The 23,897-nt window shown below is 42.1% G+C and overlaps 4 protein-coding genes across 7 annotated transcripts in view; 2 read left to right on the top strand and 2 right to left on the bottom strand.

Annotated features, from left to right (window-relative positions):
• Positions 1 to 80: 80 nt before the first annotated feature.
• On the bottom strand, positions 81 to 12,980 carry col28a2a (collagen, type XXVIII, alpha 2a). The gene is made up of 36 exons (XM_076040023.1): positions 12,825 to 12,980; positions 12,489 to 12,632; positions 11,599 to 12,173; positions 11,160 to 11,180; positions 10,974 to 11,033; positions 9,889 to 9,942; positions 9,401 to 9,445; positions 9,287 to 9,313; positions 9,145 to 9,189; positions 9,013 to 9,057; positions 8,372 to 8,425; positions 7,746 to 7,814; positions 7,577 to 7,645; positions 7,417 to 7,485; positions 6,367 to 6,435; positions 5,715 to 5,783; positions 5,570 to 5,638; positions 5,242 to 5,310; positions 5,082 to 5,153; positions 4,938 to 5,006; positions 4,784 to 4,855; positions 4,567 to 4,635; positions 4,390 to 4,458; positions 4,244 to 4,312; positions 4,080 to 4,148; positions 3,899 to 3,967; positions 3,745 to 3,813; positions 3,477 to 3,545; positions 3,309 to 3,389; positions 3,000 to 3,035; positions 2,882 to 2,918; positions 2,185 to 2,742; positions 1,757 to 2,064; positions 1,339 to 1,648; positions 771 to 962; positions 81 to 694 (listed from the first exon to the last, which is right to left on the bottom strand). The coding sequence occupies exons 2-36, from the start codon at positions 12,619 to 12,621 to the stop codon at positions 690 to 692; spliced, it is 3,765 nt and encodes a 1,254-aa protein (XP_075896138.1). The 5' UTR covers positions 12,622 to 12,632; positions 12,825 to 12,980; the 3' UTR covers positions 81 to 689.
• A 1,815-nt stretch (positions 12,981 to 14,795) lies between these two features.
• On the top strand, positions 14,796 to 17,946 carry LOC142897556 (ATP synthase F(1) complex catalytic subunit beta, mitochondrial-like). Its single transcript, XM_076039977.1, has 10 exons — positions 14,796 to 14,954; positions 15,502 to 15,675; positions 15,762 to 15,936; positions 16,129 to 16,250; positions 16,345 to 16,529; positions 16,635 to 16,793; positions 16,881 to 17,003; positions 17,089 to 17,301; positions 17,403 to 17,604; positions 17,701 to 17,946. Exons 1-10 carry the CDS (start codon positions 14,849 to 14,851, stop codon positions 17,796 to 17,798), a joined length of 1,557 nt encoding a protein of 518 aa, XP_075896092.1. The 5' UTR covers positions 14,796 to 14,848; the 3' UTR covers positions 17,799 to 17,946.
• Positions 17,947 to 18,002: 56 nt separating this feature from the next.
• LOC142897557 (coiled-coil domain-containing protein 89) lies at positions 18,003 to 21,752 on the bottom strand. Of its 2 annotated transcripts, none has more exons than XM_076039979.1 (7): positions 20,987 to 21,752; positions 19,280 to 19,761; positions 19,040 to 19,170; positions 18,824 to 18,960; positions 18,671 to 18,747; positions 18,483 to 18,582; positions 18,003 to 18,140 (listed from the first exon to the last, which is right to left on the bottom strand). In XM_076039979.1, the coding sequence occupies exons 2-7, from the start codon at positions 19,756 to 19,758 to the stop codon at positions 18,054 to 18,056; spliced, it is 1,011 nt and encodes a 336-aa protein (XP_075896094.1). In that variant the 5' UTR covers positions 19,759 to 19,761; positions 20,987 to 21,752; the 3' UTR covers positions 18,003 to 18,053. The 2 variants fall into 2 exon arrangements, with proteins under 2 accessions (XP_075896094.1, XP_075896093.1); XM_076039978.1 differs by lacking the exon at positions 20,987 to 21,752 and adding an exon at positions 20,253 to 20,348.
• Positions 21,753 to 21,904: 152 nt separating this feature from the next.
• The window catches only part of lrp2a (low density lipoprotein receptor-related protein 2a), a 43,565-nt gene continuing 41,572 nt past the window's right edge, over positions 21,905 to 23,897 (top strand). For 2 of the 3 annotated variants that reach the window (XM_076039738.1, XM_076039737.1), the window contains exon 1: positions 21,905 to 22,093. In XM_076039738.1, the coding sequence (XP_075895853.1) occupies positions 22,024 to 22,093 (70 nt within the window). In that variant the 5' untranslated portion in view covers positions 21,905 to 22,023. The remainder of the gene's footprint in view (positions 22,094 to 23,897) is intronic. The other variant, XM_076039739.1, reaches the window with a different exon arrangement.

Raw genomic sequence — 23,897 nt, 5'->3', positions numbered from 1 at the left:
CAAGCAAGTAGGACAATAATGTTGACGTGCGTTCCAAATTTGACTCGTTTTTTGGACTAAATTAACCAGGAATGCAATAATTGTATTTTATCTTTTATTATTTAAAAGGTACAAAAACCTTTATACAGGTATAAACGTGAAACTGATCTTTAATAGATGTTTTGCTGCAAGAGTCTATCACACAATGAATTTCACATTGGCTCTTTGAAAACAGTAGAAAGAAATAATGGCTCTAGTTTACAGCTGCCTGATACAACCTAAACATACATAAAGTTGTATAAACAAACATTATACGACTATTAAACATATCATTGCATAGTCAACAAACAATAATCGTATTTGTGTCTTATTAGAGCAAATTCAGGAAATGCAAGGCATGTGGCTCATCAATGTATAAGAAATAAGAAGATGTAGCTGAAAGATTTATTCCGCTTTATCAATCACAATAAGCGATGAGGTAAGAATGGTGATATTTTCCAGGTATCTGTTGGACTAAGATTTAGTCTGTTTTAGAGAATCCAATTCAGTCATGACTATTATCATTGCATTGTGCAAATGATACAATATGCATTTGTGTCATGAAAGAACAAGTACAGTGCATTAACTTTCCAAATACAACCAACAAAATGCATGACATCCCAAGACATTTTCTCAATGAGGAAGTCCCTCTTCTGATGATCTCTTCTTCTTTATCCTGCAGAGGACAAACAGTTTGAAGTCAGAGACGAAAACAAACTTTGTATTTTTTGCTTGTATGTTGTGTTGCTTACCTCTTCTATTTATAACACATGTCCTCTTGCATTCTTCTTCTGTCTTAAAGCGGTTGTCATTTCCGCCACAGCCTCCGTACCAGAACTGCGCACAGGAATTGGCCTGCTTGTCATAGTACCAGTGGATTTTGTACTGGCGGCAGGTGCCCTGTTCCAATGCGAGGACACACCGGGGATCAACAGACGGAGCCTCTGTGGAGGAAAAGGTAAATTTTCCAGAATATTTATATTATGCATGTTGGAGGTATGTTGTTTCAAACTTTATATCCCATTAGTCTCAGAAGCCCTTACCAGTGCAAACACAAAGATAAAAGATTAATGAAATTCAGTTGAATAAAATCAGGATTATTGTGCTCTTTGCTCTTATATTTCCATATTTGTGTATTTTTCCCTCTATCTAAGAAAATGTAAGGCTGTGAGTTCTTTTAGGGATGAATTGTAGTTATAAAACAAAAGAAAGGAAAACTCAGGAAATTAAGTGTATTATCATGATATATGACAATATTAAAATCCAAAATGTGTTCCCGTACAATCCCACAAGCAGTTTTTATTTGGACACATTTCTCACCTTGAGATACATCTGGACTCACAACGATTTGAAACTGGTTTGAGTTTGACACTGAAACTGAGCTCGGTGATGACAAAGATGTTGTAAATATGGATGAAGATGAAGACGAGGATGACGATGAAGAGGAGGATGCTGATGAGGACGAGGACGAGGGCGATGATGATGATGATGATGACGAAACTTCCTCCTTGCCAACAGAGCTTTCTCTCACGGACAGTAAAGATGATTTGTTAACTAAAGCTGCAATGCTGTCCCCCTTTGCGTGGCCTCCAAGATCTAAATCCTCACCTTCATCGTCCTCATCATCCACCTGCAGATTTTTTTTTTTTTTTTTAAGAAAACAATACAAAAGAATTTAGCCTTGTGAAGAAACCTTTACAATCAGCCGAGACTATTTCAATAGTATTTTGGTGGCTACCTGGAAAGGAAGAGGATCGGCACTGATGGGCAGCGTGAAAGTGTCTCCACGGCCTCGAATGATGGGGCGCCTATTAATTTGGATATCCTCTTCATAATTGTTGTTCTCATTCGTCCTGTAACTTATATCACCATCAACAGTAAGAGAGATGTCGTGCTGTCCACTGATTTCCTTGACATGTCCATTGTTGCCATTGAGACCATTCCCGTGTGCGTTGTTGCCATTCCAGTGTCTGTTAGTTATCCGGTTGTAGATGAGGGCTCCGTTTTCATCTTCACAAAACTGGCTGACAAGCTGTGACTCCAGGGCTGAAAAAGCAAAACAAAGCGTCAGTCAACTTCAATCCTTTCAAATACAAGCACTCATTACAAGAGTCCAAGGATTCCGTTGACGAAACTGCGGAAGGTGTGGTGTCTTCCACTTGTCACCTGGTAGAGTGTTGAAGTCGTCGATGAGGTACATGTGTTCACTGTCGGGGTCAGAGGCAATGAGGTTGAGTTCTTGCAAGAACTCAGCCTGTGTGGGGTCCGAGGAGTTGACAATGCCCAGGGCGTACATCTCGATGTTGGCAGCGTGAGCCTCCCTCACTGCGATGTCGAGTTTGACGGGCTCTCGTTTGTCTGTTTGTCCATCAGTGATGACAATGGCAACCTTTCGGACCCCGGGCCGAGCACTGAAGAAAGCCTCCTGGGTCGCCTTTCTGATTGCCGTGCCGGTGTAGGTGCCCTCGCCCATGTAAGGGATTTTTCTGATTGCCTGCCTCACATCTTGTTTGGTCACATAGCGAGCCAAGTTGAACTCCAAATGGACATCCAGACTGTAGAGGACCAGGCCGATTCTGGTGGCGTTGCGCCCGACTGTGGTCCTCTCCACCAGCCTGGTGACAAAGTCCTTGATAATTTCAAAGTTCTCTGGGCCGACGCTCTCCGAGCTGTCGATGACGAACACAAGCTCCATTGGTCTCTCTTTGCACTTGACGCCACATCCTGGAAACAATAAAATGCTGTTATACACACCCTTGATTTCTGCAATGTGTTCTCACAAACAAAGTTATGGATAGACTTCACATATTTCTATTCTATTCTACTTTGGAATGTGGTGACTTGTAGTGGCTTGGACTCATACCACAGATTTCTTTGATAAGCTTGATGATGTCCTCTCTCTGCAGAAGAAAAGAATGACATTAATAACGGTTGAGGGTAATAATTGAACATTTCGGCACAAGACAAAGAGTAAACCTTACTGTGAGGCCTTGCTCTCCTTTTGCACCGGACCTTCCCTGAAATTTTACAAAAGTTGAAAATATGATCACTGTTTTGCAGTGGCTTGCGACACTTTTACACAAAGAATCTCATTACCAAGTACAATAAAAATGTCCTCTTCCAAACATGTGGAAGGTGCAACAAAGCATCAATTGTTGCAGGATATTTGCCCAAGACCATAAACAGAGCACTAAAATATGCTGTATACTGAACCGGATTGCAACCACCATTGGTGCATTACACCGTTGTTTGCATTGGAAAAAGTGAAGAAAAGGATATCTTTTGTTTACCGCTTCACCGGGGAGTCCAGTGTCTCCTGTGTCTCCTTTTGCTCCCTTCATTCCCCTCTCACCACTTAATCCACGATCGCCCTAAAAAGGGACCAGTGATAGATAGGTCAGACAGCCGATAAACAAACATCAATGAAAAATTTTAAGAGATACGTTTGGATCCCTCACCTTGGCTCCAGGGAAGCCTTCTCCCTGAGGCCCTCTTGGGCCAGTTATACCTTGAGATCCTGGCTCACCCTGGAATTAGATTTTATTTTCACTGACTCAATATGTCACCTCTCTTGTGGATCATAAAGTCATCTATACAATTTGTCCTGCAGCAGCTTTGTTGGCTTCCATATTACATCGCCTCACTCAAATCACGTAGGCAGGAAATTACAACTTTAAGTTTACAAACCAGAACACTGATCACTTTGGTAAGGCAGCTTCTTGTTACCTTTGGGCCTTGGAGACCCTCTCCGGGAGGTCCAATTGGTCCAGGAGGTCCTGACCTACCAATATTACCCTTTAAACAAATGTATCAGATCAAATATCAGTAAATCACATTTCATTTTCTTGATGATGAACAACTGGGTTTCGGTCTTTCTTACGGGTGGTCCTTGTACGCCTTCTCCAGGTGGCCCGGGCAAACCTGGCAAACCCCGAAAGCCAACGTCACCCTGAGCAAGACATGAAACAATGAAATGCATCAAAGCATTCCTTAGTCTCAAAAAACATAATTACAACAAAAACAATATTACAGATTTAAAAATATTTCTGATCACAACAAACCTTAGGACCAGGAATTCCTATTCCTTCTGGGCCTGGTTCACCTGGCAAGCCCGGCAGACCAGGAGGACCCTAAAAACCAAGGGTCAATGATGATTACACACACAGAGTTACAGAATTTAAACATAAATCGTGGAAATAATAAAAGTAGATGTTCGAAAACGGACCATAGGGCCAGGGAGACCTTCGCCTTTTGGACCGAATGGACCTGGCAGTCCTGGATAACCACGTTCACCCTGGTTGATAAAACAGGTTGTGAAGAGATATGCATACAATTTAATATGCACAAAACAGAAACAAATTTAAAGGTAACCTTTGGTCCAGGTAAGCCGTGTCCAGTTTCCCCAATAGGGCCATGTGGACCAGGAGGACCAACATCACCCTGGACAAACACAATGAGAAATATTGTCAGCAACCATTTTCCACTGATTTCATTTATTCTAAGAGGCTTTTAGCTTTTCTTTTCTTTTCTTTTTTTTCACAAGCTTACCTTTGGACCTGAGATGGATCGTCCTGGCTGCCCAGGCAGGCCCAATTGGCCCGGCATTCCACGCTCACCCTGAAATAGAGTTTGAATTGGCAAGAGACTCAAGACACAAGTCATGTTCTAGTTAGATATTGGTTGGCTTGATATAAGTATTTAATATCAAGGTTGCGATTACAAAATAGCAACATGTTGCCAGGATCTTCTTTGTCCTATATTTTACCTTTGGTCCGGAGGGTCCTGGAATTCCAGGAGGCCCATGTAATCCACGGATGCCTCTTTGTCCCTGGTCACCCTTTTAGAGATTCCAGCACATATAATCTGATTAACCTCTTGTTATATTCAGTTCTGCATTGAATAAATTCTGTTCATTTTACCTTTTCTCCTTGGGTGCCAACTCCTTGTGCTCCCTCAGGGCCCCTCAAACCAGATAACCCATGTTCCCCCTGACAGTGGAGAATTATATGAAATAATTATATGAAAGAATTTAGTGGCAGCTTGTGGTATCATGTGGTTCTTGCCTTCTGTCCTGGCGCTCCATCCTCTCCTGGGAGTCCAGGCAGGCCACCCAGACCTGCTGCTCCTGGATCTCCCTGTAACAGTCACATTCATCGCTATCAGAAAAATTGGACTGACAGACAATTCACTAAGTGGTTTGTTAAAATGAGTGCAATGTCTCACCTTTGGACCAGGTTCACCAATACCTCTATCTCCTGGAGCTCCCTGCTCTCCTGGTAAACCTTGGTCCCCCTTTGAATGACATTAATATCATGACATTGAATGGTTTTTAAGAACACCAAATTGGTTGGTTTTGGTTGTATACTGTAGCCTTAATATCGCAGCACGAATAATTCATGTCCTGTTCCCAATGGTAGACGCCTCCATTAAGCATTACAACAAGTCCATGAATATTAATAAACCTCAACCTCAATCAATAATCTAATAAAAAACAATAGCATTTATTTTCATGCAGATGTATATGACAAACTATAACGCTGCTATAACAAACCTTTGGTCCAGGTAAACCCTCCCCTGGAATCCCCCTGCCCCCAGGTGGACCTCTTGGACCCTCGACTCCCTAAGTAGTAATTAGAAAGGTCAATTAGCACAGTTAACTACACAGAATGTGCAACATATTCTGATCTGTCACCAACCTTCTCCCCCTGTATGCCAGCTCCTGGGAGTCCAGTGAGACCTGCAGGACCTGGAGGCCCCAAATCGCCCTGTAGATGAAACACCATGGTCCGTCAGCTGACACCAGTTGTTGACTAATCACTTGGTGGGCAAGTGTTTCATGCAAATTTAACATAATGATGCTTTTGTATTTGAAGTGTTTTTGTTATTGTGCATCTTCATTTTTTTTTTTTAGATTTTTATACTTCAGTGTTTCCTATGTGTATAATGGAGCTTGAAAACTAGACAGATAGGAAGGTTGACTACTTTTACGCAACAACTGCTTCATTGTAATGTGTATGCATGAGTTTAATAACTCATAGTTTTTATAGAAAATATTCAAGTAAATACAAGGTGAGAGCAATGTCCCTCCAGCACAATGCAGGTCCATTTGCTTGCCTAACACTGTGCACGCTAGATGACAGACAACTTCAAGAGACGTTAAAGAACAACATAAATATTCCCTTGGGATAGTAGCAAAACCCTGTTGTTGTCATCCTATCCATTACGTAATCGCCTGTAACCATCGCCTGCTTGTACACACCTGCCTCTTACATTTCCTCAGCAGCTGCCTGCAGCTTGCAGTTTATTGCCATTGACTGGTGAGAATATTTACACAAATTTATAACTCACCCTTTCTCCTTTGATTCCTGCACCTTGCTGGCCTCTCGGTCCCCTCGGTCCCGGAAGCCCCCGTTCCCCCTGTGGAACAGAATCAGGTAATCTCTGACAGTCTACACCGAAGACCCTCTCTTCTGGGTCACAGCCAAGTTCGCATTGTTCTCCAGTGAAGACAGTATGGAAAAGAGACAAGTTGGTTCCTGCACGTCCCTTGCGACTTGATTTGAAAAAGAGCCCTACATAAATGGAATGCTACATGTGCCATTTTCCCCCTTAAGCTATATTGCTCTTCAACGTTTGACCAAATAAGCTGCGAGGTGAGCTGCCACACTAGCATCCATGTGCAGTGACACGCATCCCGATCTTTATTGCAGTGCTATCATCTCCTTTTAGGAGGTGGAAGTCAAACAAGGAGTAGAATCTGGCAAAGGAAGCAAAACAGATGTGTTGTTGCTTCAGGACATTGTCAGGTTTTATTTTCCTTAACAAATTAAAGTGTGCACACACTGCGATGGCAGCAGGTCCTCAGCGCAACCACAGAAGGAGCTTATTGTGAATTAACCCGGCAAGTTCTGTCATGATTGCCATTTGTTCTTTTCTCTTTGATATAAGAACACTCTGCGGCTTCGCAAGACACACTGTTAGTCATGTTGATGAATACGGTAATCTCAGTAGTCCAGTGAAAAGGCAGTTACATGTAATATATGTTGCCTGGCATGTTGTAGCATGGGAGAAAAAGACTTTCAGCAGGTTTTTACAGGCTCCAGAACAGATCTTTATGTTAGAGTAGAGTGAGCACTTGGCATATCAACTGACAGTAAAAAGAGTGGGTTTTCTTTTTTTTTATTATCGCAGTTGTAGGCCAAGAACTGCAGACAGAGCCAAAAAATGTACATTAGATACAAACCCTGAAAAAGACCATACAATATCTGAAATAAGTAGTAATAATGATAAAAAACAAAACAAAACAACAACCTTGCAATCTCAAGCAACATTATGAATATATCAGTCGACGAGACTTAGCCTGTTTTGTTAATTCTGTGGAAGGAAATGGAAAAGTACCTTTGGCCCAGGAAACCCTTCTCCTTGTGGTCCTTTATCACCTTGAACACCTTGAGGTCCTTGAGGTCCCTAAACGAGTCGAGTTGTATGACATCAATGAGGACATTCTAAAAGAAAAAGTTACAATGCTACAGACAGATATTGAGTATTCATAACTCACAGGGGGGCCAAGTTCTCCAACACCAGTAGGGCCAGGAGGACCAGATCGCCCTTGGAAACCAACATCACCCTGCACGTTCAAGTATGTAAATTTAATAAGGGAAAAATAAAAAAATAAAAAAAATAATTGAAAAAGGAATAAACTACTGACGTCACAAGACTTAATTTACCTTTGGACCAGGAAGTCCAATACCTATTTCCCCCTGAAGTCCAGGTGGTCCAGTTAATCCACGTTCTCCCTGTGAACACATACATAGTAACAATTGCAAATTACCGAGTTGGTGCACCTCATAATATCTCTTGAAAAAAATTCTACATCCATATCTTTTGCTTTTATGGTAATGCCAAATCAACCATTCTAGTTCATTTCAATTATTATACAAACATAAACCTATGAGAAAATTGCACGTTTAGCAGGGAGTAATTTAGACAACGCCTTCTTCAAGTATACATCTTCCATATATGGAGCCGACCTGACCTGAGAATTTGTCAACCCTGTAGGCACTTTCATGTCTGTGTTTAGAGACAGGATACAAGCCATTAAAAGAACCTCAAGTAATATTGAGACTGATGTTCATCTATATCCTGGTAAATTACGGGGAAGTAATTCTGGCTCGTTTCCAAATGTTCATGCAGGGGTTTATTACTACTCAAATATGCCTCATTTTTGGGTGGTAAAAATCTGGGTGCAAACGTGCTCCGCCACGTCGTTTAAAACCAGTCTTAACATGAAATGTTACAATCGGAGCAGATGTGCATGATAATGTAACTGAAGGTTGTTCCAATGGGGGCCGACCTTATTTCCCTGAGGGCCCTCTGGTCCAATTTCACCCTGTGGTCCGGATAACCCCTGGGCAGAAAAAAAATACACAGCATTAATTATTGCATGTCTAGAAAATAAAAATTTTTGACAGAGGGAGATGATTTCTGCAACTAATTTAGTGTTTAATCTGAGGAACACCAGTCCAATATGTGATGCACGTTGCAAACGTTACAAATCTAGATTTTTAAAGGCATGACAGAAAATACTTATATAAGTTGTTTTATATATCTGATATTGACAAATTATGGTAAGAAAAAAAAACATTTTTTACAGCTTGTTTCAATTATCTACTGTGGTTTGTACATTAACAGATGTAGCAGTGTGTTCTGTATCTCATTAGTTTGCATTTAAACTTAAATCATATCCTGCATAGTTGTGTTAGATTGTAGTGGTGTAATTCATTCTCCAAAAAAGAGCCAGGCCACAGAACACAACATTTCAATTGTACAATTATTAGAAATGTTTTTGTTTTCATAGAAATCGCGTTCCCAGTTGCAATATTGGCTATTCTTGATAGATGTGTAGTGGAACAACTGATGTCATCACAGCCTGTGAACAATATATAACAGCAATGGCAATGTAATGGAATAATTTGATATCAGAGTGTTACTTACCTGGAGCCCTCTAAGTCCTCTTCCACCAAGTGGACCTTCAAGACCCTGAAACGTGTATCAACAGGAGGAGAAACACTGAAGGCTTGAGAGTTTCAGGTCAGATCAAGTTGAGTGTTAACAGAGGAGCTGTACCCTATCGCCTTTGATTCCCGGAGTTCCGCATTCTCCCCTTTCACCCTGTGTAGAAACAAGGTAGGTTTGTAGGTTTGTCTCCAACATCACAAAATATTACTATCCCTAAATATTGTTATTGTCAGTCATCTGAATAACAAACCTTCTCTCCTTTGTAGCCGGGTTTCCCCTGAAAGTCAAATAAATTAAATCAAGTGTGAGTGCTGACGATCAAGACAGTGAATGTTTGTTTTGTGCCAACAAATGTGTAACTTACCTCAGCTCCTTCCCTCCCATTAAGACCACCAAATCCAGCTTCACCCTGATGTGTCACACAACATGGTCATTATGACATCAAATATGAACTTTGAAAGCTTTGAAAAAAGTGATAAACATGGATGCGCGATACAAGCCAGAAACCGGAGCCTTGAAGCGTAACAACAAATGAATGAAATAGTGTTGAAAGCAAATGCAAGTGGTAAAAGAGACAAAGCAAAAAAAACAAAAAAAAACTGCTAGCAACAATAGAGGCCTCTACATTGATGTTAATAGCTTTTCTAATTAATTAAAAACTGACTGCAAAGTGTAAACAGTGATTTTAAACAGGTAATGTAAGAAATATCATCCATCAACATCTGTATTTGCTTTGAGCATCAAGCAGTCTAATATCAAATACACTTAAACTGCAATGAAAGCCTTCCAGCAAAGGCATTTAAAGTCAGTATATTTCTTTTAAAAAAACAAACCCAAAAACCCCCCACAAACCTTTTGCCCTTTGGACCCTTGGGCTCCATCCTCTCCAGGACGACCTTTTTTCCCCTGCAAAGTGAAACAAGTCAAGTCAAGGCTGTGTTCATTTCACCTACTTTCACTTGCTTTCTCATGGACGTGCAGAAAAATGTTATTTCCTTTGAAAAATAATTGTTTTAGGATATTAAAGGGATGACAGGCGTGATGCCTGAGGGTGTGATTTATTCTCGAAAATGTGGCGGCTGACATTTGACGCCATCGGTGGACATGAGGTGTCTTGCTCATGGGTGTGGGGTGGCGGGGAGCGAGGGGAAGAGGGGATAGAGGTCAGTGTCTTGGGCTGCACCTGGGCAGCGTCCGTCGGTTGCTCTCCTCTTTAAATTGGTAGTTTGTGACCGTGAGCTAATGAGAGCAATTATGCGTTCCTCTTTCGCCTTTGCCAGTAAGAATCTGAGGAATCTTGTTGAGGAGAAAGCACCTGGTTAATAGCCGCACAGCTGTCTCTCTACATGATCGGCCTGGCCAGGCCATCCTGACGTGGTGAGCTTTCTACGGTCTGAACTGTTCTGAGACAGTTCAGTGGAAAGTCATGCCGAAGGCAAATTTGGGTCAAGGGGAAGTTAGCCCTGCCTCCATGTGCTGCTTATCTTGCGATAACTGCACCCATTACCAGACTGTTTCATGGTCTGGTAGCGGTGGACACATTTCCTTTTCAACTGGCGACCTCTGGTTTCCATGGGGGTCTTCTTATGGCGTATGAGAAATGCAAAGTCACTGGGCAATGAATACTCAACACACACCAGCAACAAACACTTTTCTTTCACAGTAACAGACTGCAGCCTCTGCTCTCCGCCCTGTTGCCATAGATTTGCTTTTAAAATGCGGGACAAGACCAACTATCTGCTTGCTCTGCTTGTGCAAATACCAACAAGCTGCACCAGGGGTTAAAAGCGTGTAACCCTGATTGTTTGGCGTGATTAGCATTCCTAAAGTTTCATGATTTCAGGGATCCGACTCAAGTCAAACCGACTTGTGACTCGTCAAATCCCTTTCTTTTGCTCTGCAGGGAGATTTAGGATGGTTTGAGGCTAGATACTCACTGTCGCCCCGCTCGCCCCCCTCTCTCCTTTCTCGCAAGCACATCTCTGAGCCAGAGGGCACTTCAAAAAGAGAGATATGTTGGTTAGAGTGTTATAAAGGTGACTGAATGCAGTCAAAGCGGGCACCTTGATGTGACGTTACACATTTATAAATGCCAGTATTCAATATTTGAGCGCAACACTTACTCCTTCGTCAGCCAAAGTGGTCTGCAAAGAGAAAAACAGATTATCAGCTTCTCACTTTTGACATGACAAGACTCAGAAACAAATTAAAACGTGTTACGAAGAGAACAAGTAAGCCATTACACTTGGCAAACATCAAAATTAAGTAATAAAAAAATGGAAAAGAGAAAATTATTTTTCTAAAAAATTACTATAAATAACCTTCAACTGCCTTTAATTACATGGTGTTTTCAACAGTATTTTTTTCTAACATTGCATTCTAATCCCGTGCTGGCAGAGGCATTCTCTCATTTGTTCCTTCAGAACATTGTCATCATTCCACCTCTTTGGGTTCCTGCTCCGGCCTGTTCCATGTTTCCACCCTGAATAGACACTAATTCAATGCAACCACACCACTTTTCTCGTCAGTGCGCCCCGTCGAAAGGCGGGCTATTATACTCACGATTTTACTGACGATTTTTTCAACAATGCCTTCATCCTGCAGGTTGTGCAGGTAGTGGGAGGCAGGAGCACTGGCGAGCAGATGCAGCAGGGCTACATTGGCAGGCTCGTTGGCTGCACGGGTGATGCCCAGGGTGAAGAACTTGATGCCCTGGTTCTTGGCATCAGCGACAGTGGAGAAAATGTCAGGGTTCCTCGGGTGGGAGATGCCGTCTGTGAGCAGCACGGCCACTTTGACGCTGCCGAGGCTGGACTCCTCCTGGTAGATCTTGGTCATGTTTGTGATGGCGTAGGTGGTGTAGGTGCCGTGGCCGATGTAGACGATGGGAGCAATGTGCCTCTTGAAGTTCTCGACGCCCCTCCAGTCCTTGAAGGTCTGCTCCGTGATGACGTGACTGCTGTACTGCAGAAGAGCCACCCGGAGGCTCAAGCCGCGGCCGGTCTGCAGCCGGATGCCCTGGAGTCGGTCCACGACGCTCATGGCAAACCGTTTCTCCTGCTCGTGGTTGTCCTTGGCGCTCTCAGAGCTGTCCAACAGGAAGGAGAGCTCCAGGCCGCAGTCTTCGTCTGAGATTGCTGTGCATATATGGACGTTATGTTGTGCAAAGTTTTGAATGGAACATTGATAATCCACAGTTAATGTTCTGTTCAATGTACATTAAATTACAACATGCAAACGTACATATAGCTTAACAATTATTAACTCTTCACCATATTGTCCACATTTGTTTATAGTTAATGTTTACAGGTACAGTTTATATAATAATGCAACACATTATAAGGGTTCAATAGTCTGTATCACATGAATCAAGAAAAACATACAAGACCTTTTAGGATGAGCAAAAATGGCTTATGAACTGAACTAACTAAACACTAATATATCTTCTTTACCTTGTCCATCTTGAAAATTTGTGGCAACAAGTTTGCTGTTGGATTTCTTCACAATTTTCCCTTCAAAGAGGTCCTGCGCCCAGACACACTTGACTGCTGCAACCAACAGCATCAACCTTGAATAGGACCACATGCTTGTCCCGACTGAAGGAGAAAAAAAAAAAAAAATTTTCAGAAACAAATTAATTATTCTAAAAAAAAAAAAAAAAATACACTGTCTAAGAGGGGAGTTTTTGAAATAAATCTCCATAGAAAATATATGTCAACATGTATGTCTTAATGTAAAGCAAAAATAAATTCAGCATTAAATGAACTATAAAGTTTAAATTTACTTACAGTTTACTCACTCCTCTTCAGAAATGCAACAGTGCCCTGTCCAGAAATTGTGGTGAGCCTTTGCAAAAGGCTGCAGTACACGCTGAGGTCCAGTCGCCTCTCTGCTGTTCGTGGCATCAGCAAGTGTCAGTCATTGTGTGGAGCAGAGAGTAAGAGATCCCAAGACACTCCAGCTCCTTTATAAGGAGGCAGCAACAGACCAGACCTGATGGAGCGGTGCCAAGACTCCCCCCCACCCCAGCCCCCCGCCCCCCAGCCCTCAGGGCAGCTCCACACTGCTGCAACACATTCAGATCAAGGAAATAACAATTGTGCTTGTGTGCCATTTTGGAGTTTCTTAGTGTGTGTTCATTCAGCGACAAGACATTGTTTACTTAGGAAAAACTTGAAATGAAATCGGTGAATGCTTACAGAGAGAGCAATGAGCAACTTTTATGATATAGTATTAAAATATAACTGTGACAAAATTCCTGCGAAATCATTCTTCAAAGGTGACAAACAAATTTGACATGGATGATAAATTCCACAGGTGGGGTGCTTCAGAGTTTAGTAGAGGTGACACCTTTGGACCTCTTCTCTGGGGTTTTAAATGACCATAACAGCACTGCCTGAGGGTAAAGAGGACAAAGGCCTAAATTTCCAAATGACCAGCCATGTAAAAACAAGTTTCTATCGCTCTGAAAATAAAAGCAGCATGTCAAAAACAAAAAACAAAAACATGCCAAATGGTCAAAAACATGCATGTAAATAATGGAATAATGGAAAGAGTGACAAATCACAAAATCACAATATAATCAAGTCAGGGTTAGGAATGGGCAAACACAAAAACCACCCTTGATACCTGTTGATTCAAAGAGAGCATCGTCTCAGATTCAAATATGTTTTATATAATTTCTTGAGATTTACCAGATTTACCCTTTTTCTTTCAAGGTGATTGCATTCAACATGACGGGCACCTTTTCTTATCTTCTTCTTCTTCTTTTTTTTTTTTTTTTTTTTTACCTGAAAGTAAATTCCTGGAAAAAAGAGGCCTTTTGACCACTGACATGAGACAGTGACCTTTCAGCAAGTTCTCCTGACACGGTTTTAAGATTAGGCTGGTCTTGTGCAGACTTGGCTGGGGATTCATGGCACCTTATGTCTGTTGCGCTCAAGACCTCCGGGCAAGAGGTAATGAGGGAGCAGCTCTGACACAAAGGAATGTTGCACTGAATGATGGCCAGGCAAAATCGAGCATGTCCCTTATCGGCATGGTGAATGAAAGGCACTTGTAGATTACTACCACAGCGCTTCCAACTCATTAAAATGATAGACTCAGATTATCATGGATATTTGGCCATCGAATTATCAAATGCAATCAATTTGAGTGCAAGGTTTGGGGCCCAAACGGATATCAGGGACTTGCAATGACTTGCAAATGACCTCAATTGGTGTAAGTTCAATGGAAAACCAGCTGCATCCTCTTAAACCACAATCATTATCTATCACATTTACTTGAAAGAAGTTTGCAGCCTTGCTGAGCTACTTTACTTTTTCTGTCTGTTTTAGAAAAGCTTTCATTTCAAATGCAAATGTCTGCAATTGTTTGACTGCTAGTTTTGAACGTATCAGATGTTTTTTGCAGAATGTGCATAAGAGCAAGAGAGGAAAACAACATGCAAATAAGTTTATTTAAGAGCACTTTTCAGCATAGTAATGTACTTAACAGTAAACTAAATCTTCCAAAATCTATATATATGACAGAACTTAGCGTATTTATTAAAAGTTAGAACATGATAAAATGATCAAAATACGAAAATCAAAATTACAAACAATTACACACACGCGCGCGGTAACAAGAAAAGCCAAACTCAGAAAACTATTTTCGCCGGAAAGCGCAGTGCCCTCTGCTGGTGGTGGTAACAAAATAAATAAATAATAATAATCGGGATTTAAGCGCAACGTACTGCGCCTGCGCACACAGCCGGCACTGCACGGCACAAGCTTTAGCGGTGAGTGTGTCCTCACCTTCAGCCATCTTAACCATGTTGGGTGCCGTGGGACGGTGCTGCAGCGGGGCTCTGCAGGCTTTCAAACCCGGGTTCAGCTCCCTGAGGGCTACCGGTGGGAGACATGCGGCTCTGTCTGCGAGTGAGTGGACACACTTTGGAATTATTGAACTGGTTGTCTGCGTTTTGTCGCCCCTGGTGCCCTCTTAGTAGAGCTCCACCGGGTGTAGCGTGCTAAGTGTGTCAGGCAGGCCTAAAGTTTACCTTTAAATGCATGTTTCAGTTATTCTTTTGCGCGTTTGAGAGTTTGTAAGGACTTGAAACTGTCTGTTGAAATTGAGCTAGCTTGACGTTGTTGTGAAATTTGTTGGTTTGTGTCTTCTGACTCGGCTTGTCTCCCTGTCTGCATTGAATGACCTTCTCAGCTAAATACAAGTCAGTGTAAGCTGCCTCAACTTTTAGCCCCTGCCTTACAGTACCTTTTGAAATGAACTAGGAAGTAACGTTTTCTCCTATTTTCTACTTTTTATTATTCGTTTGACCTGTGGAAACATGCTTTATTTCTAACTTCTGCCTATTTTATATATTTTTAAATTCATATGCCACTTGTCAATCTTGACAGTGAGTTGTTACTATCGTGTTTTAAGTTACTCATGATGGGTGACAATTGCCTGAATCTGTCCTTTCAGGCCGGGGTTACGCTGCCCCAGCGGCCCAGGCTGCCTTGGCCAACGGACGCATCGTGGCTGTGATCGGAGCTGTGGTGGATGTTCAGTTCGATGAGGGCCTGCCTCCCATTCTCAATGCCCTGGAGGTGGCCAACCGTGACAGCAGGCTGGTGCTCGAGGTGGCTCAGCATCTTGGTGTGAACCTTTTTTTTTCTCCTGGAAATCTGTGTTTGTATAAAAGTTTCAATCTGAAACTGAAATGGTTTGTTCTTCATTTCAAGGTGAGAACACGGTCAGGACGATTGCCATGGACGGCACAGAGGGTCTGATCCGTGGGCAGAAGGTTCTGGATACAGGGGCACCAATCAGGATCCCCGTGGGCCCTGAGACCCTGGGCAGGATCATGAATGTGATTGGGGAACCTATTGATGAGAGAGGTCCAATCACTACCAAACAGTGAGTGTGAACGTGACACGTTTTTCACTTCACAGGTTAACTTGGTTAACTGTAGCACCTTTTAAAAAAAATTGCAAATACAGTGTAAGGCAAATTAGTGTGAAGAGTGGATTGCAAAGGACTTGTAGGGATGGTTAATAGACTGAAGGGAATGTGGCACGTGTCTCTAAAAAATAATTATTTTTCTTTCAGGACTTCTCCTATTCATGCAGAGGCCCCTGAGTTCACAGACATGAGCGTGGAGCAGGAAATCCTGGTGACGGGCATCAAAGTGGTCGACCTGCTTGCCCCATATGCCAAGGGTGGAAAGATTGGTCAGTGGAGCAACTGACACACAATGGCAAACAATTTGTGTAGCCTTTTTTATTTTTTTATTTTTTTATAATCATTATTTTTGGCAAATTTCAGGCCTGTTTGGTGGCGCTGGTGTCGGCAAGACTGTGCTGATCATGGAGCTGATCAACAACGTGGCCAAGGCTCATGGTGGTTACTCTGTGTTTGCTGGAGTGGGCGAGCGCACCCGTGAAGGAAACGATTTGTACCACGAGATGATCGAGTCTGGTGTCATCAACCTGAAGGACACCACATCAAAGGTGATGCCCCGATAATTTAAATAATTTTTGACAAACCAGTATGTTTATCAATGTCTTAAAATGCCTATTGTTCTAATGCGTTGTGTATTCCTTCCTGTTCTCTAGGTGGCGCTGGTGTACGGTCAGATGAACGAGCCTCCGGGCGCCCGTGCCAGAGTGGCCCTGACTGGTCTGACTGTGGCTGAGTACTTCCGTGATCAGGAGGGTCAGGATGTGCTTCTCTTCATTGACAACATCTTTAGGTTCACACAGGCTGGATCTGAGGTGCGTAGAGCCACACAGACTTGTTTCTAAATGCTAATGTTATTCAAATGAGATTGGCTTTTAAAAACTCTCGGTGCTGGCCACCAGGTGTCTGCCCTGCTGGGTCGCATCCCCTCTGCTGTGGGTTATCAGCCCACATTGGCTACTGACATGGGAACTATGCAGGAGAGAATCACCACCACCAAGAAGGGCTCCATCACCTCCGTACAAGTAAGAACAGTACAAGTTTCTTCTGTTTTTTTTACGGTTATGCAGATACAGATTACTCATGCAATAGTTGCTCATGTGATTTCAGGCTATCTATGTGCCTGCTGATGATTTGACTGACCCTGCCCCGGCCACAACCTTTGCCCACTTGGATGCCACAACTGTGCTGTCCCGTGCCATTGCTGAGCTCGGCATCTATCCCGCTGTGGACCCTCTGGACTCTACCTCCCGTATCATGGACCCAAACATCGTCGGGTCTGAGCACTATGATGTTGCCCGTGGTGTGCAGAAGATCCTTCAGGCAAGCCTTTATTTTCTCTCTAAATCAAAATGACATATTGTCAGGATGAAGTTTGACAAAAAAAAAAAACATAACTGTTTTTTTTTTCTCTCCATTTATAGGATTATAAATCATTGCAAGACATCATCGCTATCCTGGGTATGGATGAATTGTCTGAGGAAGACAAACTGACCGTGTCCCGCGCCCGTAAGATCCAGCGTTTCCTGTCGCAGCCCTTCCAGGTGGCAGAAGTGTTTACCGGCCACTTGGGAAAGCTGGTGCCCCTCAAGGAAACAATCAGTGGCTTCCAGAGCATTCTAGGGGGTAGGTTAACTGTACCATGGTTATGATATATTCTATACAGGTTAAAGTACATTGTTGATAGATGACTTTGGTGGCTGTCCTTTTTCTTTCTCCAAGGTGAATATGATGCCCTGCCCGAGCAGGCTTTCTACATGGTGGGACCCATCGAAGAGGTAGTCCAGAAGGCTGAGAAACTGGCTGAGGAGCACTCTTAAGTCAAGTGTGGAGATATAGGCCAAATAATATTTGTACAGTATAATTTCTATTTGTGAGACTTCCATCATGTCATGCTAAGTATGTTGTGTGGTGGTTCTGTTTGTCCGGAGAAGGTGGAGATAAAATAAAAAAGACAACATTGTAAAATATGCCTCATTTCTCTGTATTCCATTGTTCAACACCATCTGCAAACAAATATTCTTGTTGCCAGTGAGCTTGTTTCGACGTGGGCAACTCCCACTCGGTAGCAATGGTTAGTAGATCAGGTGGCGAAGCCTTTTGTTTAACTCTCTTTCCTGGGTGAGGACTTGGTTGCTGTGCTCTTTAAAGGCTTCGAATTCCTGCAATGTAGGACAGTATTTTGGGTGAATGGTCAGTCAACAAGTTGGGTTAACGGTGACTGAAATGTCTTACGTTAAACTTATTAACGGAAGTTGTGATTGAAAATAAACATGGAGGTAATTATTTGGATGAGGTCATTTAAATATAAAGATTAAACTACCATAGACCTTGCCATTTGTTTGCAAAAATGTGCTGAATTCCACATTAGACATCACAGATGCCATGTTTGAACAGCGCAGAATAGTTTCTCTCTGCTTCCCCCCTGCTGTTTCACTATAGGAGGTTCAGTTTATCTCAAATGTGGCCTACAAAAGTTCTGTAATGCGTCATTTTCCACAAACCTTTTTAAAGTTTGAATACTTTAGCGCTGATTTATCCAGAGCAGACTGGAGGGACATCACTTTCATGTCAGTTCTGACAGCTTCTGCCTCTTCAGCAAACCTGTGAGATGGATGAGAGGAAACAAGAATAATTGAGACACTTGGGGCACATCTTCTGCAAATGTCCATCTCATGATGATTAAGATTACCGGTCTTCAGCCCTCATTCTTGCCTCCTTCTCGTCCTTGAGTTTTTTCTCCAGTTGTTGAATTAGCTCTTCTTTTTCCTAAATTTTAAAAGTAAATTTTAATTGTAAAATTCAGTGGCTTATATTCATGGAAAAGAAAACACACACCCTTTACCTGTACAATGTTTCCTCTCTCCAAAGATAGATATAACAGTTCATCTCTCTCCTTGGACAGATTTTTAATGTGTTCTTTAGAGTTAAATTCTCTCACATTTTGCTCTTCGGCAGCTTTTTGTAGTTTCAGCTTAAGATCTGATTTTAAAGAGAAATCATTTTATTGGTTTGTTTTTCCTTTAGCTCATGTGCTGCACCCAAAATGTGAAAGACCTACCTTCACACAATGCTTTTGCGTCATTTTGCCGTTTTTGAGCATTATGTAATTGATCGAGCAGGATTTCATCCTTGGTTTGATGCTCACTAGCTTGTTCCATTGCTTTTGAGTGGCACTCTGTTAATTCCTCACTTGATGCATTTAATAAAAAATAAAATAAAAATCAGTGTTAGGTTAGCCAATCCGTTAAAAAAAATAATCAATAAAGCATGGGTGATTTTTCAGACCTGAAATTCTTACAGATACTCATTTTCCTTCTTTGTAAACTCATCCGTCATCCGTTTGGTGTCATCCAGCAGTTTTTGTATAAATGCTTCCCTCTCTTGTACCTTTTTGCAGAAAAGAGTTTGGTTTTCTTCCAGCAACTCTTTGTTTTCCAAATTTAATTTGGCATTTTGATATTTGTATTCCTCCATGAATGAGATTATGCCTTGATTGTTGGAGGCCAACTGTGCGAATCTCCTCTCCAGGAGCTCGGCACGCCTTCTCTCCTTGTCCACTTCTTCTTGGCGCTCCACCAACTGTCCCTTCAGTTCTGTATTGACTCTCTGTGGGCTTTGACACTGAAGAGTCAGCTGATCCACTTTCAGTTTTAGGATCCTGATCAGATTTGACTGTTCGTTCAACCTGGAGCGCAGCTCATCTTTTGTCTCCACATCTTTATCTCCCCCTGCAGAGGAGCAATGAAGTTCCTCCAGTGACCTCTGGATACTGTTCATAGTCTGTGAAAAAAAAAAAAAAAAAAAATCCAGAGGTGAAAGGCAGCTAATCAGAGAACAATTACGCATTGTCTGATTGCATCAAGGTTAGGATAAATCCTTGTGGTATTTGTTCAGTGTCTGTATTAAAATCAAATATGCAGTAGGCAGAACATTTAAATCAAATAAATCTAAAGAAAATATATAGACAATGTAGATCTGAAAAGCATATATTCACAACTGCAGATGAACATGAACTGTATCAGCATCTTCATTATATGGTGCTAAAGGAACGTTGTCAACCAAAGTAATAGGTGCTCATATTTGTTAAGCTTTCTTTTTCTTTTTTCTTCTTTTTAAAGAAAATCTGACTTTATGTGTGTTTTAATGTCAAATGGAAAGAAAAATATCACTTATGATATTTTGCTGAAATATGATACATTCAAAAGACTTTAATCTGGTTCACAAAAAAGGAGTTTGAAATGAAACGTTTGGTATACTAAATAAGAGCGTACCAGTGTTGAGTTCCACTTGAAGTTCATGCAGCTAGGCAACAACACTGTGGCAGAAGTTTTGACTTTTAAGTCAGAAGACTGGGTCACACAATTAGATTAAAGTGTCAAAGGACAGAGGGCTTGTTTTATCAAGGCACATTCTAACCTTTTATTGACCTAAGCATCTATGAATAGAAAATGTGATGAAACTGTACAAATCTATATGACCATATGTCAGAGGTTTTTTTTTATTTATTTGCCAACATCTAATTCTATTTACACATAGAGCAGGTCTGGTAGCAAGAAGACAGCCACATCGTGAGATCAAGTGTGGTGTGAACTATTGTCATCACATGTCCAATCACTCAGGGAAATGAAACACAAACAAGACTGGCAACAATGGGCAGAGTGTGGTATTAAGTAGTAGTTCATAAGAACTCTCACGAAATATGGGATTTTTCAATGTGCTTTTTTTTTTTGCCACTAGATGCTCCTAAAACTTATAATGCTGTACCTTTGAATCATCAATGAGTGGTGTCCTCAGAAATAATTACAGCTCAGTCTGATTATATAAAGTATTTTTTTTCTTACTAGTTGGTAATTACTGATTAAGAAGGGTATGCACAGCTTTTCGATGCACCTCTTTGCACGTTCCTTTGTGGTGCATTTTGCAGCAGAAGTAAAAAGTAGAAGTAAAATGAGCTTAACGCGTCATGAAAGTGGCCACAATGACCTAAATATCAAACTTCACCTACCTTGGTCCTCGGTGAGGCCGGCAATATGACTATTGACCTCCTTTGGTCGATTTCACCCCCCCCCCCAAAAAAGTTGTGAATTAAACGCTGAGCTCCACGTTCCAGATTTTGCTTGGTCGCCCTGGGAGACGGTACCGGTAGCTGAAATTCTCCAACTCCGTCGCAAGGTGGGGGTGTTGAGTTTCTTATGAAAAGCTAGCATAACAAGGAGCTGTGAACTTGTCCCGAGGTCTTATTTGAATGAACCAGTGCAAGTTGTCACCCAGTCGTTTCAGCTGCGCTATATAGTATGGTACATTTCAATATACTTGACAACTCTGTGGTCAATGAGCGGAGTGTCAGTGCGGGGCCGTCAATTAAGTGTAATTTAGCCGCGTCAACGGTGCTTTCTTCTGCATTTAGTTAGCGCGCCATTGGAGTGGCTTAATTGATTTATGCTAATTGTGTCAGACAACGTAATGTCAAAATTGTGTGCATTAGTGTGCATCCAACATATTTACTCTAGGAATTTCGATTCGGTGTATTTTATTCCTAACCTCAAGGGGAAAAAAAATCACTGGGGGTTGTCATATGAATTGTTGTATATACAACTGAAATTTCAACACTAGTTGTTCCCCCCTCCCTCCCCCCACCTCATCTTTACTTTTCTCTTATGTGCTACCTCCCTCCGTTACTTCCCATGTGCAGGCTGAGTAAACAGTGATGATAACCCGCTGTGAGTGAAAAATCACTGGCACACAGCAGCGGCCAAACCCGCCCGCATGGCATTATGCTCATTCCAGGGCCCGTAGGGGATTTATCCGAAGGGCCGAGGCTGGGCTGAGGCTGAGGGTGGGTGGGTGAGTGGTGGAGGTTGTGGGGGTGTCCCGGCCTTTTGTGCACGCCCCTTTTCATCAACTAACGGGCCAAGAGGGACGGTCAGAAGAAAGCGGCAGCAGCAACAGCCACAGCAGCAGCAGCAACAGCAGCAGCATCCCAGCCGCGAGTCCCTGCAGCTCCTTCCATCTGCACAGCGGAGCTGGACGGAGCAGCCAACCATGTGGAGAGCACCGCTTCTTCAGCTCTTCCTCGTCTTCACCTGCTGCGTGAGGTGGTGCCACTCCGAAGGTGAGCGGTTGTTGTTGTTGTGGTTGTTTTTTTTTTAAATGATCAACATCATCATCATCACTGTCGAAAATGTATTCTCACTGTTTGAGGTTTTGGGTCATTTTTAAATTTTTTTTTTTTTTTTACAAGTGATCCTCCACTCGTGTGCACTTGTTGCTCCTCAAAACCGCACCAGCTATTGCGCAGGACAACTATCCGGATTGTTCATTTATGCTTTGCTGTTAACAGAAACTGTGTGTCAGATGACATTTGAAAGGCTTATGATTAAAAACATGGAAACGTTTTTATTAAGTATTCAAGTGTCAGACAAAATAAAATAAAAAAATAAAAAAAAATTCTCCACAACCAAAACTCTGATGGAGTCACCTTGTAGAGGATCTTTGGCTCCCGGAGTGAAATGTTTGCGGCACAGTGTTATTACGTTTTAAGGTTGAGCACAAAGCCTTGCTCACACAGATTGGAAGTTCTCCTGAGGAACTTTTGCCTGAGCTTTACTGTTGCTAGGTAACAGAAAAGAGCATGTGACTTACAGACAATCTGTGAGGACTGAGAGCCGCTGGTACAAATCCCATTCAGCGGGGCCAGGTTTTATGCTGCACACCACCGATTCACACCTGATTCCCAGCTCGGAATGAGCGTCACAGTGGGAATTTTTTTGAAGGCGGTGAAGGCAGACGTGATTGTCAGAGATATTTCTCTTTGTGTATAACAAGTTCCCGAGTTTGTCTGTTGTGTTTGTAACCCAGCTAGAGCCTGCTTCTCAAATTGTAATCTGCTTTCTTTTTGCTCAACCCTTAGTATGTAAGCTCCTTAGTGTGAATCAAGCAACTAATTACACTGCAGCTGCTAGCAGAATGGAGCCATTCCTACCTCAGGGGCAGTTTTTGGAGTTAAGAATATAACAAACTGTTACAAGTGTTGGCCTGTGGCTATAGCTTTGTTATTTTTTTGTTGTTGAATATCCTGGAACTATTTCCTCAGTGTCTCACAGACACGCAGAAAAAACAGAGAAGGTAGCGTGCTCGTGCCAGGCAGACTGACTGCCAGTGGAGGGACAGACTGTAGCATTTAGAAAATTCACTTGGCATTTCCTTGGTACTGCAGCAGGAGAAGAGCGTGCAGCCCGGGTTCGCCGGTGACAACTCGAGTGTAGAAAATGATGACTTGACTGAAGCGAGGTCATGACCGGTGTGGGTTTTCTGCTGATTAAGAGGTGGTGATTAAAACATTCTCAGATTCATTTATCATCAACCAGAATGTTGTGTCATTAAAGCAGAAGTATTTGTTGTTGTTTTAATTTATTGGTGGCGATGGGAGGGGACAGGGTACTTTCTCTAATCTCTGCTGATCCTCCACAAATATCCTGCAGTTTGCTGATTGTTTTTTCCAACACCCTCTGTGGCACATTATCCAGCCTTGGGTCTTTATGTTGCTGCAGAGTGCTTACGCTGCTCTTAATGGCTAATGTGACAGTCTGCTGGCTTATTAACCATCCGCTGCTGTTTTTGCTGTTTCAGACATGTGTTGGCAGTAAATTGACTTGTTTTTCCTAGTGCCCATTAGCCAGACAGCTTATGTTTTAAGTATTAGAAAACGTATGCATGAAAGCTGTGGAGGCCACGTATATAAGGTTTTTTTCATTTTAAGTCATCCGAAAGACATCTGCAACTTTTCTGCTACTGTGACTAACGGTTCTTTTCATTTAATGTTTAGCAGTGGTTGATTACGGGGAGTGAAGATCATAGTTTTCGGATCAGAGCTCAATTTAATCTTAGAATGCAAACTTTCAGCTCGCAAAAAACAA

This window comes from Nelusetta ayraudi, unplaced genomic scaffold (genome assembly GCF_046127955.1).
Source record: "Nelusetta ayraudi isolate G7.1 ecotype Tasmania unplaced genomic scaffold, CSIRO-AGI_Nayr_v1 ptg000060l, whole genome shotgun sequence".
NCBI classification, from domain to species: Eukaryota; Metazoa; Chordata; class Actinopteri; order Tetraodontiformes; family Monacanthidae; genus Nelusetta; species Nelusetta ayraudi.
Note: the sequence above shows the minus strand (reverse complement) of the source record. Positions and strands in the feature narration are given on the sequence as shown.